This window comes from Aulostomus chinensis, chromosome 22 (genome assembly GCF_037954235.1).
Source record: "Aulostomus chinensis isolate RoL2024-O1b breed Wild chromosome 22, RoL_Achi_v1.0, whole genome shotgun sequence".
NCBI classification, from domain to species: domain Eukaryota; kingdom Metazoa; phylum Chordata; class Actinopteri; order Syngnathiformes; family Aulostomidae; genus Aulostomus; species Aulostomus chinensis.
In genome coordinates, this window is record NC_141341.1 from 4,033,206 (window position 1) to 4,053,421 (window position 20,216).

Here is a 20,216-nt window from a genome sequence, read left to right on the forward strand (position 1 = left end):
CTTGTTCTATTTGGTACGGTTGTATGTTTAAAAATGTTTTGCTTTTGGTTTTCAGTTTTGGCTTTTTCTTAACATTCTGGATAATAAAAACAAAAACAAAAAACCCCCAAAACTTCTGTTTTTTTTTTTCTTTGAAGCTACATGTTCATAGTTTTCTCCACCTCAGGAACAAAAGTCAAAGAAACCGAGCACAACCGAAGAGACAAGAGGATATGAAACTACGCAACACGTCGCAACACGTCGCAACACGTCGCCACACCCACCACCACCACCACCACCACCCGGCCCCGCCCCTTTCCCCTCCCTCCCGCCGCATATCAATTAGAAAGCAATGAGACAAATCCATACAGCATTAACACACTATGGAAAGCAAAAACAAAAAATATATATATTCTCAAAGTCAGTTTGTTGAGGTTATTCCCTATTTTATCCATCCAGGAAAAGAAAGTGAGAACACGCCGAGGTCGCCGGCGGAGGGGAGGGGGAGGGGGGGGCAGTTTCTGTCTGTCAGTACAAGAACAGCATCACAGTTAAAGACGGACGGACAGACGAGACGTCTCCCCTCGTCCCCCCTCTTGGTTTGTATTTGGTTTACGGATCAGTCACTCATACATAACTAACAGCAGTAGTAGTAGCTTTTGGTTTTGGGTTACTTTTTGGTTTTTTGGTCCGCCGCTTCGAGCGTACCTCCTCTTCCTCCTCCTCCTCCTCCTCTTCTTCTTCTTCTTTTTCCCCTGCAGCTTTTCGTACCTCCGCTCTTGATCACCTCTCCTCCTCTTCTTCTCTTTTCTTTTGGCCCTTTGATGTGATCTTAAGAGACAAAGGAGAGGGGCAGATGGGAGGAATGGACGGAGGGCAGGGGTTTGGGGGCAGTAAAGGGGAAAGCCAGCGCTTCGCCTCTTTTTTCTTTTGTTCTTTTTTTTATTTGGACTTCTGCTTGTTGAGTCTATGTGTTTTTCCCTTTGACACGGCTGAGGTTTTGTCTGGACACTCGTCTCCTGGGTGAATCCGGAGACAACCCTGCCAGAGGCGATGCTTTGGTATCCAAGAGTGACTGTGGTGGTAGATGAGCAGTCTGGAAGATGACATGGTGATGATGATGATGATGATGATATGGGTGCTAATAAATAAAACGAGGCAAGTAATACTGGAAAACCTCAGTCCACATGTACCAGTGGTGTCTACTCTCTGTGTATGAACAGTGTTGAGTGGGTGTACTTTGGTTTGAGCAAACATTACAGGTAACACTGATGATGACACTAGAGAGGATGGTGATGGTGACGAAAATCCTGATCGACTTTGGCAGCAAAAATAAAGCAAACAACTCATCACCACCAAAAGCTAAAACAAATCGTGCCAATACGACGAGTCCAGAAAAACACGGCAACTTTTTGGGGAAACGCGCTCATTAACCAGCCGACTCAGAGCCAGACAAGAAGATAGAGACCCTTCTCTCCTGTGCCGAGACCCACAGAGACAAGCTAACCGCTAGTTCGCGTTCCTGCCTGGTAAAGGAAGGTTTGTTGCAGGATGTGCTTACTGACGGAGAATTGTTGGGTGTAGATTCATTGAAGGAGTGAGGTGCTGGACCTGCTCTACTTGGAAAGTTTCATGAGAGAACTTTTGTTGTGATTTGGCGCCACACAAATAAAACTGACATGACTTAGCACAGTTAATGGCGGTGGATGGTAAGTGTTAGCATACCTCCATCAAAAGTCGTCAAATACGCTTCCCTATAACAGTCTCTGCCTGCATTGATATAACTAGAGAGCTGCATAACATTAATAGATATTGTAATGTTTGAGTCAGACCCATGGCCGGAACTGCTTTCCTGACCGGTGCAGTGATTTGACCTTGAACGTGTCATCGTAACCTCCGCCAAAACATGTGTAGACGTCTAGAAGAAGGACTCATCATCAATCAGAGAGGACGAGGAGGACTGCTGTGAGGTTTATGGCTTCGTGGTGTAAACATGATTCTGACAACAAATACAGCAACGATAGTTCTAAAAAAAAAAAGCTAAAAAAAAAAGGCTCTGGTTTCAGAACGAGCATCGGTTTCTGCGGACGCGCATCAGGATCCGACTGAAACTGAACAAATGTGGACCAGCGCATCTCTAACTCCTCTCTGGCTCTGGAGGCGATGGACCATGACCCTCGAAGTTCCTTCATATGAAAGAAGATTCAAGCCAAATGGGATTTATTTGACATGTATGTTTGATTCTATCCTATTGAGGTGTCAGACGGGTGGGATGTTGCACTTCACACTTGTGTCTTTAAACCCCACCCGTCTGCTGATCCAGGATGACGGACGAGAAACAGGAGGAGACCGATGACTTTAAAGCTGTAAGAGAGAGGTAGGTAGATATCCTGCATGTGGGCTCAGATGTTCAACATTAATATCATGTAAGTGCCATGAAGAATAGAAAAAGAGATGTTCAGTAAATCTTCAACTAAAAGTCAAATCCTGAGTGAAATGGAGGATGTCTGGTGTGAAGTGGATGGAGCACTGAACTGATCCTGGTCGGATCAGGATGCAAAAGTCTTTTTGAACTAAAGCTTTTCTCTCCGTTTGTTGTTTTTTTTTTTTTTGTCTTTTTTTTTTTGGTTTTCAGTTTTTGGTATTTGGAGATTTTGGTTTTCGTCTTTGTTGTGTTTCTCTTCGAGCATCTGTTGAAAATTTGGTAGCAACCATGTGACCTTCTGGGCTTGTTAAACAAGTCTTTTTTTCTTTTTTTTTTTTAATTTGCCGCCCGTCTTTCACACACTTCTTCTCATCCCTGCCCTCTCCCAGTTTGTTTTCACTCTCCAGCCAATAAAAAGCCTGACGGAAGTTTTCTGATGCCCAGCTCAGTGCCACCTCTCCAGCTGTAGATCATTATTTGGTTTCAGATTTCCTCCCTCCATTCTGCAGTTCTCTCTATCCTCTCCATCCTCCCTCTCTCTTTGCTTCCTCCCCTCGTCCATTTGTGTATATTTTTGGCTTTGGAGGACTTCAGCGGGGACACAGAGAGAGAGAGAGAGCGAGAGAGAGACAAAACGAGAGACGGATCAGACAGAGAGATGGCTTTGGTTGAAAGGCGAGGTTGTAAATAGAAATTCTTAAAGCTTCCTCCTTCCTCCTCCACATCCTCCTCTGACACCATACTTTGGCTGTCAATCAGCGGTCACTCTGCCATGGCCCCTCCCAGGGGCGGCGGCGAGGCTTCGCTGAAGGAACAGAAAGAGGCGGGACTTGAACAAGGAGACTCCCCAGGGCATGAGGTCGGGCTCGTGAGGTTGCTGGTGCCGGGGGGTGGAGACTGGCAGAAGGAGGGTCTCGGGCCACACCCTCCACCGCTGCTGCTGACCAATCCCATGGCAGGTGTGGATGCTGTCACCATGGAGCCTGTCACCATGGGGAGGAGGGTTGGGCGGTTGAGGAAGAGCGATGGCCGTAGAGAGGGAGGGACAGCAGGACCCCCAGGTCCCCCTAGAAGCATGTGACCCGCTCCCCCCTCCAGGCTGGAGATTGACAGTTGACCACTGTTGGCTGCGAGGGCTGGTCAGGATAGAAGAGAGGAAGACGAAGGGAAGACAGAGGAAGGACAGGAAGAAGGAAGGAAACAAGAGTGAGTTGAGGGGCGAGAAAGAGGAGTAGAAAGTGGGAGCAGGAAGTAGAGAAAGATAACAGAGGGATAGAAATAAAGTGATGGAGAGAAAAAAACAAACGGAGTGAAGGTGGAGAAAGGAAAGAAGACAAAAGGAAAATTCCAGAGACAAAAATAGTGGTGAATGACAATCAGGTAGAGAGGAGGAGGAGGAGGAGAAAAAGAAAAGAGGACAGCAAAGTCATTAACATGTTGACATGAGTTACAGGAGAGAAATCCCCAAACTGCTGATGAAGATGATGATGGTGACGATGATGATGGAGACGCAGGGACGCACAGAGTTGACGAGACATCTAGGAAGAAACACTGGTAGCGGTTTTGCTCATGTGAACACACAAATTCTTCGTTTTCTCTCTTAGTTTTTGCACAATCCTGACAGACAGACAGACCACGACTTGGACAGACTGTTCATCCAACGACCACTTGAGGATGTGAACTCCGACTATTTCACGTCACGGTTTCAGCAGTGACGGTAAAACTCACTCTATTCCAACGAGACATGGCACCCTGAAAGATTCTGCTGCACACGTGAGAAAAGTCACTTTGAACTGGGAGTTTAGAGCTGAACAGTTTAATCCATGACCACACCACCAGTGTAAACATTTGGAGTGTGTGTGTGTGTGTGTGTGTGTGTGTGTTTGTGCCCCCAAAGGGACTCAAACCTGAATGCCTTTCATTTCAACCTCCTCTTTCTCACCTCGACGTTTAACTCTACAAAAGCCAGCAGCAGCAGTTTCCCTCTCGTGGACACACGGCCTCGAGGAGTGGGCTCGGAGTGACAGAGCGCAGGAAAAGGGGGAAGGTCTAGATCGGCGGGGTGAGGGGAGGCACCATAGGATGGATTCAAAGCAGAGCTTGACAAACCTTATTTGTGATGCTTGATTGATTTGGCAGCAAATCTCTCAAAGAGGGACTTTTGAGTGGAAACGGGTTATTTAGCCAGCAGGCCTCGATATTAGAATGGAGGGATTGTGCTTGTTCAACTGTTTACCGAGCGCTGACCTGGTCTCCTAAGCTTTGCCATGAGGGGCTCTTGTCACTTCCTGATAATAGAAGGCTATTGTATGAGAATGAAATTGAATCTTTCACCATACTGAGACATTTTGTTTGTGCTGAGGAGAGGGAGGAGGAGGAGGAGGAGGAGCAGTGTGTGCCAGGCTGGGCACTGGCTACTGTGGTCCGAGGCATTGCGGAGAAATTCATTTCAGGGGTGAAATGGGAAGGAAGCTCACGAAGGCTCACTGAGCTGGGAGGCAGAAACTACACTACACCGCATACACACATCAACACACACATGCACAAACACACACCTTGCATGGTCGCCAGGGGGTTGCTGCCAATGAGAGCTGGGTTCATCCCTGTGCTTACTCCCATCATTGTGTTCCTGCGTGCGCGCACACACACACACACACACACACACACACAAACACACACACAAGGAGAAAGAGTTGGCAGGTCATGTGATGTAGACTTGAAGGCTTCAATCTCTCCTCTAATGTCCACGATCACCGCCATCAACACACTCACCCAGTGTTGAGTCCGTGAGCCCCAAGACTGGGAGGGGCGGGGCTGGCTGTGCTATGAGGGGGCGGAGTCACAGAAGAAGAGGTGGAGCCGACCACAGCCGTGCTGACAGGAGTCAGGGGGCAGGATGCTGACGGTGACAAATTGGCGGCTGAGAGGAAGAGAAGAGGAGCGATGAAGACGCTGTGTATCCATGTCACCGTAAAGATGAGTGACTGCTGAATAAATACGAGGCTGACACAGTTCTTCATTAGCGCCCTCAGCTTCTTTAATGTCAGTAGATATTAGCCTTGGCTCAACACGCCGATAAATTTCCGTCTGTTTGTTACCTGTCAAGTCATCTGTCATACATGTGAAGCGAGGATAGCTCACACTTTAGCCCAGCTCTATCAATCACGCCGACGGGAGGTACACAACTCCAGATAGGCCTGCTGCTCCAGTGATGCTGCTGAAAACTAGACTTGTGTTTTCTCTTTTCTATTTCAGTCCTCTATCGCTTCAGTCTTCTATTTTTGAAAGTGCTTGATCACATCAGGAAATTGCTCAGACAGGTCCGAAAAAATCAACTTCTTCCTTCTAACGTTTTATCTTCCTGTGACACGCATCTCAAGATAAATGGAGACCACAGCTCACCTGTTGTGCTGAGGCTGGTGGTGACCTGGGACACACCATGACTCGATATCTAGGGGAGAGAGAGAGAGAGACAGAGGGAGAGACAGAGGGAGAGACAGAGGGAGAGACAGAGGGAGAGACAGAGGGAGAGACAGAGGATAAATGTCCATCCACCTCTGGACTAAATATCAACCTCAGAAATATATCAACAAAGAGAGATGTTGGACCGTACCATGTGCGGGCTGTAGCAGGTGGCTTTGTGCGTCACAACAGGCGAGGTCTGACTGGGCAGGGGAGGGGTGGTGCTGCTGGAAGGGTTGATGCGTTTCTCTTTCTGCCGGCGGTTGCAGAACCACACGCGAATAACCTCCTTCTCCATGTTGAGCTGCTCTGCCATCAGTAGGATCTCCTCCGAGGTAGGCTTCTGGTTCTGAGAGCAAAACACACATGAGGATGAAGGCTGCTGGGAAAGTGAGCTGGGCAATACACCTCACACACACACACACTTAGTCCTTTTATGATTATTCCCTTCCTCTTCACCCACTTTTTGAAATAAATGTCTGTACTTCTTACTCCCTATGTTCTACAGGAAGGAATGTTGAATATGCTGAACCATTAACGAGAAAGTTTTAGCCAAATTAAGCAAGAATTGGTCAGAGGATTGGAATGTTGACTTTTGACACATTGGCACTTGAGCGCCCAGCTTGAGCTGAAAAAAAGTGTCATTTAGGGCTGAAAGATTTGGGAAAATATCTAATTGTGATTATTTCAATTAATATTGTAATTGCAATATGATTCAGAATAATAGACAGAACGAAGCAGAATTGAATCTGAATTTGCATTCATGCTGGTTCACTCTGAGCAGGACATTGAAATTTACTGAAAAGTTTCTTTTCTTCTTCTTTTTGTTTAATATTGAACTCTGACAAAAGTTTTTTTTGTTGTTGAGTGCTGGACTCTTTTATTTTTGATGATTCTTGAACTCTTGCTTGAACTGTTCTAGACTTGCCTGTAAGGGACATTTTTGTTGTTGGATGTAGGTTTGTGTCTCAGTTGTGTTTCGGCTTGAACTTTCACTGTGTTTGCTGCTCTCCTTGCGTCTCTGTGTTTGGTAGTTTTGATTCAAAGGAAAGAGTTCATGACAAAGCACACACAGGTTCATGTATCCTTGCAGGGGAATGAACTCACACCCAGAACCTGCCTGCTGTGAGGCAGTCTGCTACAATGTTTGTGCCTTAAACCTTCTCTAAGCGTGATTATGTTTGTCAGAGGACAAAGTTGTTGTCACCGTGCTGAAGTTGCGCTCGAGGATGACACGGACGTTGGTCTCAATGCTGGTGCGTTTCTTCCTGCGTCGGCCAGGTAGACCTTCAATGCCCAGCAAGGGGGAGGAGATAGAGGACGGGCTGGGCAGCATGCTGTCTACCGCCATGGTTTCTTTTAGGGAGATGAGGAAAAGCAGGAGAGAAAGAGAAATAAGAACGCAGAGGTCAACAGATGACAGAAGAGTGAAGAAATTATTTGTTTGGAAAATAATGGCGAGGATTTCCCTCTCAGCGCTTTTCTTGGAGTACTGCATCTGTCCTCTACACACATGCATATTTTTTGCCAAGCACTGATGTGCATAAAAATAAACAAACTTTAGCCCGCTGGTCCAATCCTGATAAAAAATGTTTCAGATGCTTCCATTGTTCACTTTCTCCCCCCCTAAACTGTAAAAGTTCATTTCAATTAAAATGGCTAAAATCAACACTTAACTTGCTCCACCACCAGATATTTGATTTGTTATATTTAGCGCAAAATAAAAAAAAACAAAAACAAAAAACTTCAATGTTCATAAAAATACCAAAACTTTAACATCATGGTTGATGTTGACAACTTTTCTATCAAAAGTTTTGAAAACAGAGCACCAGTTTGTTTGTGTAAGTATGCTAGCACTTCCCATTCATTACCATTCCTTTTGCTAAGCTAACAAGCAGTTCTCTGGTCTTTGAGAGAAGGGGATACATTTTCTTGTCTGTCTTGTGTATTTTCCACAAAGCTGGCATGGTTCTTTGCCATCAATCTTTGTAAAAATAAACTCCAGACATCTCTGCTGTCGAGATGCAGGACGCACACTCCGGGAGTTTTCTCTTGATAACTGATTTTTTGGTCAAATCTGCCTTTACATGCAGCCTCAGAGATGCCTGAGTGATAGTGAAACTATGATGGGTTCCTCACCTGTCACTAGACAAATGTAGATATAGATACAAATACTAAACATTGCGACATGCTTTTGGAGTCAAAAGGTTTTGAGTTCAAGACCCAGGTGCCTTGTTATGGATTATTTGTGTTTTCTTCTTGTTGAATGATGTTGTGCTCAGTCGCGCTGCTGTGTTTCACCTGCGTCACTCAGCCACTTCTCCAGCAGCGGTTTCAGCTTGCACATGTTTTTAAAGCTCAGGTTGAGGGCTTCAAAGCGTGAGATGGTGGTCTGGCTAAAGTCATTGCCATAGAGTTTGCCCATCGCCACACCGACGTCTCCCTGATAGACACACACAAACAGGATAAGGGACACAACCCATACAGCAGTGCTTTTAAGCTAATAGGCTTCTGTCTTTCACCTGGGTGAACCCCAGCTTGATGCGCCGTTGTTTGAAGGTGCGAGCGAACTGTTCCAGCTCCTCCAGGTCGCTGGGTTCTTCCCCCATGTGACCCCCGTGACCTCCAGGAGTCAAAGCAGAGTTCAGAGAGGAAGGCATGGTACTGCTGGATGCTGAGGTAGCTCCAACAGACGTCACGATGCCGCTGCCACCCGTGGCACCTATGGAGCTGCTACTGCTGCCACCTCCACCGCCGACGACATCACTGCTCTTTTCCCTCTGCGACATCAGGTAGAGACAACAGACAAACACGTTTACTTCATCATAATGTAACTGTTTAATGCGTAGAGCTCAAGCATATGAAGCCCAATATATAGAATTAACCCTTTAGTAAATTAAATTATCCAGCAGCCAATGCATCTGAGAAAACTGTCTTCGCTTTACAGGAATTTAGAGAAGTTGGGATGTTTTTTCCAGCCCAGGGACCACGAATACATATCAGGTAATCAGCTAGGATCTTATTATTCAGTACCATGAAGATCTGAAAAGATTCACTAGACCTCATGTAAAAAAATGTGTCTATTTCTGATGTAAACAAGAGAAAAAAACACTGTACTTAATCACTGGGGTTCATGTTTAACCTCTGCCTGCCACTGGGTTAAATAAAAAGATGCGTACTGTACGTCAAAGCAGGACCTGCCAGCTTCGTGGCGTGTTCACTAATTGAGCGAGCATCATGTATGACACCTGCTGCTACCCTGCTCATCTACATTTGCCGTCTCTATGCATAAGAACAAGTGGAGGAAACCCGCCGTGACACGACTCAATCACAGACAAATGGAAAATCTATAAGGCCTCTCGGTCGTGTGACGATACATTCATGCATCAGGTTACAAGAGATAAAGGCTGCGAGGAGGAGGAGAGCTGTTTCACTCGGGTGTGAATATATTACCAAGATTCAAGGTCTTCATTGAATTCAGGAAACTCAATCTACTATGAAAAGAAGCAGAGAATGAATTTATCTGCAGCAAATAGGCAAACAGATTGTGACAGCAGAGGTCGGCTTTAAACATGAGGTGACTTTCGCTCTTTTGCTGCGTGAACAGGAGCTCGAAGGACAATCAAGTGCGCTTTCTGCAGGTGGTTCTAGCAGATAGATGCACACTCTGATGTTGGAAGATTTAGCATCTATGTAATTCACAAGGGTATCGACCAATCTAACAGTCTACTGAGGACCAATTTAGTAATCAATCTGTCCCAAATGAGCCATCTGTCACTGCTAACTTCAACCAATCAGATCAATGAACCAGTTGAGCAAAAACAGCTTTTCCAATAAGAGAAGTCTTGAGGGAAAGATTTGCGTAGCACAGTTTCTTTGAAAGAAGAGCAAAGTGTTCCTACATCCTCCGTCTAGGCGAGCCTTTAAGGAGCTGCTGTTGTTGGTGTGACAGCAGTTCCTTCTCATTGCCCTCATGGCTAAACCACACCTGGTTCTCCAAAAGGGCCAAAACACAATTCTGAAGGCTGATTAGATGGTTCCTCTTATGAATCTGATGAAGTTGTGGAACCATCTGTTGAACAACGCTAGCTGTCGGCCAACAGGCTGATGGACCAGCACTGCTATCCCTGGTGGTCAGACTCTGACATGGATGTAAAAGTTCCACTCCTCTTGCAAGTTCTCATCAAGAGTGGTCACTCTGTCTTTCCTTCTTTCTCTTTCTCTCTGACATCCGCTGATATCCTACCTGTGCTTGGAGTCCCAGACGAGGCGGGGTTGTCAGTAGACCTCCTGGGCTTTGCTGAGGTAGCTGGATCAGATTTGGTGTTGAGAGCAAAGCTAAAAAAGAAAAGAAAAAAAAGAAAGATGAATCAACCAACAAAGCGATTTAACAAGGAACCAAAAAATGCTGCAGCAAGCAAACTAAAGGCAGTGTTTCAGAGGATCACGAGTCTCCAACGTTGAGCTCACCTTGCTGTTGCTGCTGTGCCTGTGTGGGCTGTGACAGGAGGAACTGGGCAGGAGACTGGAGAGGATGTCCCGGCATCAACACCAGCTGCTGGAGCTGCAGCAGCTGCTGGATGTCCTGCAACACAAACACACGATGACCCTCATTTATCAACTGAGCATAGACAGTGCTCATAACAACCTCAGACCTGATGTGAGATTTGATCAAAGCCGCCGCTTACGTCCCTACTGATAATTGCAGAGGCGTGCATGGGAAAGGATCGAACGCTAACGTCCTGTCGTACATTCGTTAGATAAATGAGGGCCAAAAATACAGAGCAGCAACAAAAGATGTCACACAAAAAAAAACCATTGATATATTTAGGAAAGAACAGTGTCAATGGTGCAAGTAAAAGAAAAAAAATGATCAAGTTAAGAAAAATTTTGCAAATAGGTGAAAAATGATTATCATGCCTCACCTGGGCAGTGAGCTGGATTGGCTGTGACAGAGCCAGCTGTGGTGGTGGAGGCGGGGCTTGGACCGTTTGCTCCTGCTTGTTTGGATGCTGCTGCTGAGATTGTGATTGGTTCTGCTGCTGCTGGTTGGCCTGTTGCTGCGCGGCAGCGTGGGCAGCGTGAGCTGCATGGGCGGCGTTGGACTGTTGGACAGCAGCCGCCAACAGCTGAGCCTGAGCCTGTTGGAGGAGCAGCTGCTGCTGGGCTGGGAGGAGAGCGGCAAGCTGGGGGAGAGCAGGAGGAAGAGGAGGAGGACAATGGCAGGGAGGAGAAACCAGGACAGTGACGGGAAATCACAAAAAGATGAAAACATGCATAAAAGAGGGGATTGAAGCAAGAGGGAAAATGGAGGCATGAAGAAAGTGGGGAAAGACAATAAAGAGTCGTGTCAGTGAAGCGTTCCAGGAAGAGAGGAGCAGGTGAATCTGCTAGCGGACAGTTAAAGCATGCCAGAGCAAGACAAGCAAGAAAAGCCACCCACTTAAAGAACCTTCTGCTTAGGTATTTCACTCAACTGCAAATACTGCACGCTGGAATATTCTACAACTGATTTTGCAAGTACTCTCTCCTCCAGGACAGCCGTGTACTTTCACTCAATATCTCCCTCTACGTTATTGCCTGACATTAGTGGGAGGTTTACTCTACCAAGGCATGTTCACAACAAAGCCTGTTTGGTACTGTTGTTGTTTAATTCACAGACTATAACTGAGAATAATGAGGCTAAACGAATGGAAGGTAAAACTTCTATAGTTGTAAATGACATCACTGTGTTTACTGCAGGATAGAGCTTGTTTATGGAGCCACTGCAAATTTTAGTCATTGATATATAAATGTGTGTGTGTGTGTGCGTGCGTGCGTGTTTTCTCACCCCAGCCAGCTGACTGCCGGCCAGCATCAGCTGTGTGTGGTGGTGTTGGGTCTGCTGCTGCTGAGACGGGGGTGCAGGCGGAACAGGAGGAACGGTGCTATGGGTCATCTCAGAACTCTCCTCAGTCTTCACCTGACGAGGAAAAAAACAAAACATCAAGAAACATTCACAGAGTATCAAAGACAAACATATAAAGGTTCCAAGTGACTCAGCGGGTTCTCATCCCAGGTGGAAGCCTCCACTATACTTGGAAAAAAATCAGACTCCTGCAAGGAAATGTCTTCTCACTGACCCCAGACTTAGAGAGATAAAAGTGACTCTGCCTTCATAGTTTCCGACCATGCGGTCCTCTCCAAAATGCTGCATGTCTTAGCCAGACAATAAAGGTAAACAAAGATCTAAATTACAGCTGCAGCACGGCGCTGGGACGGAGGCAGAAGGGGGAAGACAACAGACAGAACTATAATTTACTGTAATTTATTTTGAAAAAGATTGATTCCAGACAAACTGATGTTCCCAAGCAGGGGAGCCCAGTGTTTGTCTCTTGGCGGAAATCTGAAACTTCACGGAGGACAAAAGTCATGTTGTGTTTTTAAAATGCAAAACGGCACATAAAGATCCTAAAACATTTACACGTAAAATGTTTAGGTGAAAATTAAATGGAAGGTACTTCCATCTTTCATCTGACCTAAAAAAAAAAAAAGCCAGTGTTATTAGGCCAAAAATAATCAATAACTGGGGAATTCTTCATATTTAATGAGCATTTTTACTCCAGAGAGGAAAAGCATAAAACATTGATGTACAGTATGTCATTTGAAGGAATTTTTATCAAGTCACTTACTCTTCTTATTATTAACATTACTAAAACGCAGCTTTTGGCTGCCCTGTTCTCATGCTCCAGGTTACATGAGGGCAGAAATCAGAACATTCCCAAAAATTCAGAAGATGAGAACCTCTGGCGTAAATTGAGCAACAATCTGAGAGGAGATCATCAGATTTAGAGGAAAACAAACTGATAAGACTTCAAAATCACTGCAACCTCAAAGCACACGAAGGTTATGGCTCTCACGGGGTGACATTTTGGTGCAAGTCACAAAGTCGCAGCGTGCACGGCTGATTTTCAGACTGAGTTTTAAACTCTGAGTGGTCACTGTTGTGCCGTCATCAAGAGGACTGGCCTGCACAGACATTTGAGGAGGGTTGGCACCGGACTGAGCAAAGTCTGGTTTAATGGGTGGATGATGGAATTCCTTTGAAGAAGAAGAAGAAAGGCAAAGGTGAGAGGGAGTGGCCGCCCCGCCCCTCGTGACGCACAACTAATTGTCTGACAGAGTGGAGGAAAACTCAACCAGCTGCTCACTGTTCAGTGTGACAACAGATTTATTAGTCACTTGGCACACGTGAACACATTAGATAATTCAGCCTTTATGTTGCATACAAAAGGTCTTGAAACGTGCACGTTGTCGAGGTGTAGTTCTGTGTCTTAGAAGGCTCGGGAAGAACTACAGATTCTCCAGTTGAAAAAACACAAACAAAACAAAACAAAACAAAACAAAAAATAAACATTCAATTTTGTGAGCGTCCGTGTCCTGCTGCTTACCCCTGATTTACAGGTCCGAGTGTCCGCCAGGCACCTGGCCAGAGTCAATCCTCCTGATTTTCATGGTGTCAGAAACATTGCAAAGCTGCTGACCGCTGACCTCAGGTCTGTCATTACCCATCAATCACCGCTGCGCTCTGCTGCATCTTTGTGTCGCTCACTCACTGTCACTTCATCCTTTCCTCTGTCTGACTGGGCTTTCAGGAAGAGTGGGCGTGCACACCTGATTTGCATGTTGAATGCCATTCTAGGCCACACCCACAACAAAGCCGATGCATGTTGTGTTCACGTGAGAACTTACACCCACGCTTGTACCACACCCACCTTGACACATGTTCACACTCAGGCAGGTTGGAAGTTGGAATTTTCATTATCTTGGCAAAAGGGGTCATGTTTTCTGAGGTGTTTAGCCTGACAGACGACATTTATGAGAAGTTATGAGCTGTGACCCCCCCCCCCCCCCCCCACACACACACACACACACACACACACAGACAACTCACCTTGCCAGCCAGTGGTGGGGAGAGGCTGAAGGGGCTGGTTTTCATCGGCTGGACCTGCAGCACAGGTTGATAACGTCAGTGTTAGCGTCTGATGAGCGATTGGGACTAATGAGTACTACTATTATTACTGTCCATCGTTACAAGCTAGGAAGCTTTCAAGACATTAGCTGCTCATTTCCAATTTGTACAGAGATGTTTTCCCCACAACAATAACTTTATTGGTAGATTCTGGATTATAAATAACTTTGTGTAAAGTTCACAATGACGGATGGCTCTTCTGTTTTTATCATCATTAATATGTTGCTCTCTAAGGTGATTGAACCCAAAACTTATTTGTTTTTCTTTAATCTTTTTATTTTTGTTTGTCTTCATTTTGTCCTTGTGTCATTTGGATGTGTGTGTGTGTGTGTGTGTGTGTGTGTGTGTGTTCATGCACACATCTCTCTGTATGTACCAGGGCTTGGAATTGCAATGTAACCTACTGCTAATTTCACATTGTGGGAAGGCTCAAATCTTTCCTGCCAGTTTGCGATACATATTTTTTTAATCCTGCAGCCCTCTTATGGGTCTTTGTAACAGTGTGGTTTAAAAACGTGCCTCATTCAAGATAACCGAATGTCTGCATGAAACATAAAACAATGGACAAATATCAAATATAATTTCAGCATAATTTGTGTAACACTGAGTGATGAGTGTAAAAACCAACCTGGTCGTCAGGGCTGTTTCTGTCAGAGTCTGAAACACAAACAGGAGGTTAGGGGTGTGTGTGGGTGTGTGTGTGTGCGCACGCACAAGCCACATTTATATAAATATACAAGCAACATTAACCAGGAAAGAGGAGTGATGTCATGGTCAGATGAAGATGTGTAAACTAAATGAAGTTGTGACTGGTATGGCGTACCTGAGCTGTCTCCTGGATAGCCCGCCCCCGGCTTCTCCTCCTCCCCTGCTTTAGACATCCTGATATCTGCGAGGGAAACACACACACAAACACACATCAGAAAATACATGACGGTACATCAACCACAACCACAGAAGTCCATGGAGGCGAGGCGGAGCGCGAGGGGTTGAAATCCCCCCACTACCACTGTCCAAGGAGCCTCAAAACATTAGAGCGTAGGACTGTATGTTACTGATGAAACACACGCACACACACACACACACACACACACACACACACACACACGCGCGCGCACACACACACACACACACGGTTTATTCAACATGGTTACCCTCTGCCTTTGGGAACATCACGCTGTTGTCATCTGACTCCCTGAAACTAATTTGGTTTTATTTGTCTTGACCAAGTAGTCTCACTCTCGCAGCACCAGAGCATTTTAATGAAACGTAGAGCAGGACAATCTTCAGCTTTCTTGTAAATGAAAGTAAAATTGCGTTAGTCGCTCAGCTGCGACACCAACTACTAACGCTGACTGGCTGATTAATAGATCTTTTTAAAGTATGATACTAATAGCAAAATGTTATAAAGGTACGAAAACCTAAGATGGTAATTGTATTTTTTTTGCTTTATCATCAACACACAAAATTCAATGTAGTTAAAATAACACAGGTTAACATGTATGGTAAAATTCAACACATAACACTTTTACAACCAGAACTTGAATGCAAATCTAACATGTAGCACTGTCTTTGAATGGACTGAATTATTACAATATCAATTCCATTTTATATGGAAACACTACAAGAATTTTTACAAAAAAATGTAGGTTTGTTAAGTCTTGCTGCATGCAGAGGTGAGGGTGGGAGAATGCAGACGACCACTGCAATTCTGTAACTGTAACAACTGTTTTCGTTTTTGTAAACTCACCTGCCTCCCAAGGAGCACCTGTCAGAGCAGGACTTGGACTACAAGGATATTAATTAGCTCATAAACGACTGCTCTTAAAAAGAAACTAACAAATATAACGTCAATCATCTGTCAGCACATTGATCACAAGCTAATCAGCACCTTTGCCGGCCTGCTGCTTGTTTCTTTCACCATTTAAAATGAACAAATACGGATAAACATACTGACGATGAGGTTCAGGCCCTCCCTCTCTGTCACAGCCACTGAACTCAGTCAGCCTCACTAGTTTGCAGGTCAAGTGTGCTGAGGTTCACAACAGGGAAATAACATTTACTCTTGTTTATTGGAAAGAATGTTCATTTGCACTAGAGGACATTTTTAGCCCTAAATTTAGTCTCTCAGACAGGAAGTAAGGCCTGATGACATGTGATTGTGTTCCACTTTTAAGACTCCATCACTGAGGCTGGCAAAGAGTTGAATGTTGCAAGAGGTACACAGTAGATGTCGGGAGCAAGGGGTTAAAAAATACCCATCAGGCTTTGCTTCCTGTCTGCCAGACAGAATTCAGGGTTGGAAAAAAATTTGTATCTTGTGTAACAACAAATTCATGTGTAAGAACATTCATGCTGCGCTGCTGCATCTTTAAAACCATGTATGCATGGATGTAATAATATTGCAACAGTCAGAGACTGCTGATGAAACCCTTTGAAAGGGAGTGAGTGTGTGTGTGTGTGTGTGTGTGTGTGTGTGTGTGTGTGTGTGTGTGTGTGTGTAAAACATCAAAAAACACATGACTGTCAAAGCTAAAACCAAAGATCTTCTTCTTCTTCTTTCCTGAAAAGTTGTTTTTGAGGCTACGGTACTGTTTTTTTAAATGACACAAGACTTACAGATAATTTCATCCTCTTTTCATTAAATACGATATGCACAAACAAGCTGTCAGAGAGAAAACTGCCTCCACCAAGTGCTCGCCTGCGCGCACGCACACACAGACACACGCACACACACTGATTTAGCTCTTTAGATGTAAACTTTATTGACCCAAGATGTGAAAATGGGATTAAGCTTTTCCTGGCAGATCTAATCCTGACTACCTCATTCTGTCTGTGGCGACTTCTGGGACGGCAGAGGTAATTGGTCCGGGAAGGACGCCGCTAGAGGAACTGCTTACCTGTGCACCAGACATTGCTCAGCACCCCAGCCACCATCTTGGAAGACAGAAACATGCCCCCGCCTTCCCTGAACTCTCTTTACCGTCTGTCTGGCTTCTGCTGGTATTACTCATTTTCCCTCTTCAGCTACAGACTTTAGTGACAGCCGGCCAGCATGAAACGCGACACAGATACAGATGCAGCAAAAATCCTCTGCGGTTTTGTCTCACATGATCTGGTTCATGTGTCTGACAGGAGGCCGGAACTGAGATAAAAATCAAAGTGCACCTGATAAACACCACGGTGAACATCCTCGGCCCTCTTCCTCCCTATTATAGGTGTAACTATGGCTTCTTTCCTGCTGTCTCACTGTCCACACACACACACACACACACACACACACACACACACACACACGGAAAAGCCTGTGCTTTCTTAGCTCGAGAGACATGAAAGAATGAATACTTGAGAACAACACACATATAGGCTGGATTTGGAATGTGTGTGTGTGTTGTGATGAGAGGAATTGGGAAGAAAGGAGAAACAGATGTCAGGGTATTTTCAGCAGATACACAGGACTTAACGGCGAATGGGTGGGAAGTGCAGAAGGAAAAGCGGAAAGAATGGAAAAAAGAAAGATGAGAAACTAAAAACTGTTAAATGGACGACAGATTTCTATCCCACTTCTACTTGGATTTGACTAAATTCTCATTTTAATTTCTATGTTAATGCACCAACGTTAGACTAGAGTGACAGCAGTGCTCATGTCAGTGAGAGTTTACAAGAAGCTGGGATTGTTTATTTTACTGTCTATTTTCATTCCATCATGCAGCAAATCAACAGAACTGTATTATATACTTCACTCTGCTCAAGCACAGATTAATCTTACTGATATACAAGATTCTCCCAAGCCCGTTTGCTTTGAGCTGCAGTTGTATGAAGTAGCCAGAGGGTGGCAGCACCCTCCTGGAAAAGCTGAGCGGCAGCACTGTCAGTGTACGTGCTGCTGTGGAGAGAGGAGTTGAGATCTGACAAGAAAATGTGCATTAACGAGAAAAATACTTACAAAGATGTAAATACTGCGTGTGTGAATCATATCTGATCAAGAGAATAAATGAAGGGTCTTGATTTACATGTGATCTAGGCTGAAATATGCCTAAAGATGGTGTTCTGAACACCGATACATCTTAAAAACATACTTTAATATTCTTCAACAAACCTTCTCTGACCCAATCAGATGCTGGTGTTTTAGGAACATTTATGAACATTATTCCCCCCCCAAAAAAATCAGTTTACTAATGGCTCCTAAATCTTAAAACTGTAAAATATCCTGATTCTTTTACACACCTTTGACAGGGGTTTTTGATATTTGAGTGCTGATTGCTACAAGATGAGCTGATGAGTGGATTTTGGCCATTTTTGATCCCTTATATTGGGCACTGCATCAGCCTGAAAACCCCAGTGTCCGCGTCCGTAATATTCAGAGGACCGGTGTCAATCCTTCAGGATGAGAAAGTTTATTCTTGCGTCTGTTGCACATCTTTGTTACAAGTATTTATGAACAACATTCCAGGGATTATTGTGAGAAAAACAAACACACACAAAACAAAACATATAATCAGCCAGGTCCGACAATATGTAGTAAATTACTACCATGCTTACAACTGCAGTACCAACACTGACGCTGATCCAACGCACACATTTTACCATCACCTTCTAATTCTGCTATTACAGCTTCCTTTACTAGTACTAATAGAGCTAATTCTACGATGGTTACTACACCCAGTTCTGCTATTACCACCCCCACCCACCCACCCACCCACTCCAGACTATCACTACTGTAAAAAACACAAACATGCTGGATCCATTTCACTGAAACATGCTTTTAGATGTGATACACTTCAAACACATACATGTTGTTACTCCGGGCTCTCGGCACATGAAGAGAAGGACCCCATAAAATCACTTTATCATCCCAGCCCACCATCTCTCCCTCCCCGTAATGTCCCAACTGCCCCTAACCCCTCTAGCCATGAGCCCTTTTAATGTCCACCCCCCCCATGTAACCATCCCCTCCATCTCACGTATACTAACACACCCCACACCCCTAAACCGTGACACACACGTCCGCTTGCACTCTGATCAGGATTTAGACCGAACCGTTCTGCTCTTATAAATCTCTGAACCTCCTCCCTCACTGGGATTGGCTTCGTTTTTCTTTTTAATTTTAGGGACAAAAGCAATTTTAGTGAAAAATTTCACTCCAAATGACACTGACCACCGCCATCTCCTCCACGGCGGCCGTCCGACTGCCCCGGGGCAGCTGTTGGGATGCACGGCAGAGCTCCCCTTCCTCACCCATCCTATCAACGCTAATAGCAGGGGAGAGGAGGGAGGGGGAGAGAGAGAGAGAGAGAGAGAGAGAGAGAGAGAGAGAGAGAGAGCGCGAGAGCAAGAAAGAGTAGGAGGCCACTGGGCAGATGATGTATCTGTCTTCTGGGGTTGACATGGCTGGCCTGCGTTTGTGTGTGTGTGTGTGTGTGTGTGTGTGTGTCGGTGAAAAGAGGGGGGTGCAGGGTCACCGTCAGGGAATTAGAAAAGGGGGAATGAGTGTAAGAGAGAGGGGGAAGAAGGGGGGATAGGATGGCTGGAGGGGTCCTAAACTCACCTCCTCCTGCTTTTTTTTCGCCCACCCACCCCGCCTTGGTTACGCCTGTCAGGGGCCAGTGACAGACGGCGCGTGGGTTTATGTGTGTGCGCGTGTGTGTTTGTGTGTGTGTGTGTTTGAGGGGGGGGGGGTTGCTGGCAGTGTTTGGCGTGTGGATGTCAAGAGGTCACGCACATGGTCTTGGCCATCTCGCGCCTCGCGGTAACACACAAACACACACACACACGCACGCACACACACGACGTCAGCCAGGAAACGGCTGCTGGGTTAAATGATTCAGATTTTATTTGATGACATCACTGGTTTTGCAGACAAACTTTGTTTTTAAAAAGCTGAAATATGCCAGTGTGTAAAAAGAGAGTTGGCATTCTTTTGACGGAGAAAAAAAAGAAAGGATTCTGCAGTTTCAATAAAATAAAGTTACAGTTCAAATAAAATAGATGTTAAATAAAAAAAATCATCCAATAAGAAGAAAAAATGATGAGTAAGAAGTCCTGTTATTTTTTTTTTTTAGCTTCAATTGATGTCTATTATTTAAGAAGTAAAAAAACATTTGATTTATATATGAATTTTTAGAAATGAGTTATAATGATGAATAAAAAAACTGTATTGCTGTTCACGCGTAACCAAATATCTTTTGCCATTGGCTGAAATTCAACATCTTAGCAAAGAAAAAGCAACAGATCCTGATATCTAACGGTCTGGAACCATCAAATGTTTAAGACTGAAACATTAATTCATTATGACAATAATAATTATCTTTTGGATGAGTACTTGAGTACTTGTTGCAG

General features: G+C 44.9%; 1 protein-coding gene across 2 annotated transcripts in view; it reads right to left on the reverse strand.

The window, feature by feature from the left end:
- Positions 1 to 293: 293 nt before the first annotated feature.
- Positions 294 to 20,216, reverse strand: part of pou2f2a (POU class 2 homeobox 2a) — a 78,096-nt gene continuing 58,173 nt past the window's right edge. For both annotated transcript variants that reach the window (XM_086193263.1, XM_086193262.1), the window contains 15 exons: positions 14,701 to 14,766; positions 14,506 to 14,534; positions 13,800 to 13,853; positions 11,697 to 11,828; positions 10,792 to 11,052; positions 10,337 to 10,451; positions 10,113 to 10,204; positions 8,389 to 8,646; positions 8,168 to 8,309; positions 7,074 to 7,222; positions 6,018 to 6,215; positions 5,807 to 5,855; positions 5,177 to 5,324; positions 4,960 to 5,033; positions 294 to 3,540 (listed from right to left, as the gene is read on the reverse strand). In XM_086193263.1, the coding sequence (XP_086049389.1) occupies positions 3,167 to 3,540; positions 4,960 to 5,033; positions 5,177 to 5,324; positions 5,807 to 5,855; positions 6,018 to 6,215; positions 7,074 to 7,222; positions 8,168 to 8,309; positions 8,389 to 8,646; positions 10,113 to 10,204; positions 10,337 to 10,451; positions 10,792 to 11,052; positions 11,697 to 11,828; positions 13,800 to 13,853; positions 14,506 to 14,534; positions 14,701 to 14,758 (2,133 nt within the window). In that variant the 5' untranslated portion in view covers positions 14,759 to 14,766 and the 3' untranslated portion in view covers positions 294 to 3,166. The remainder of the gene's footprint in view (positions 3,541 to 4,959; positions 5,034 to 5,176; positions 5,325 to 5,806; positions 5,856 to 6,017; positions 6,216 to 7,073; positions 7,223 to 8,167; positions 8,310 to 8,388; positions 8,647 to 10,112; positions 10,205 to 10,336; positions 10,452 to 10,791; positions 11,053 to 11,696; positions 11,829 to 13,799; positions 13,854 to 14,505; positions 14,535 to 14,700; positions 14,767 to 20,216) is intronic.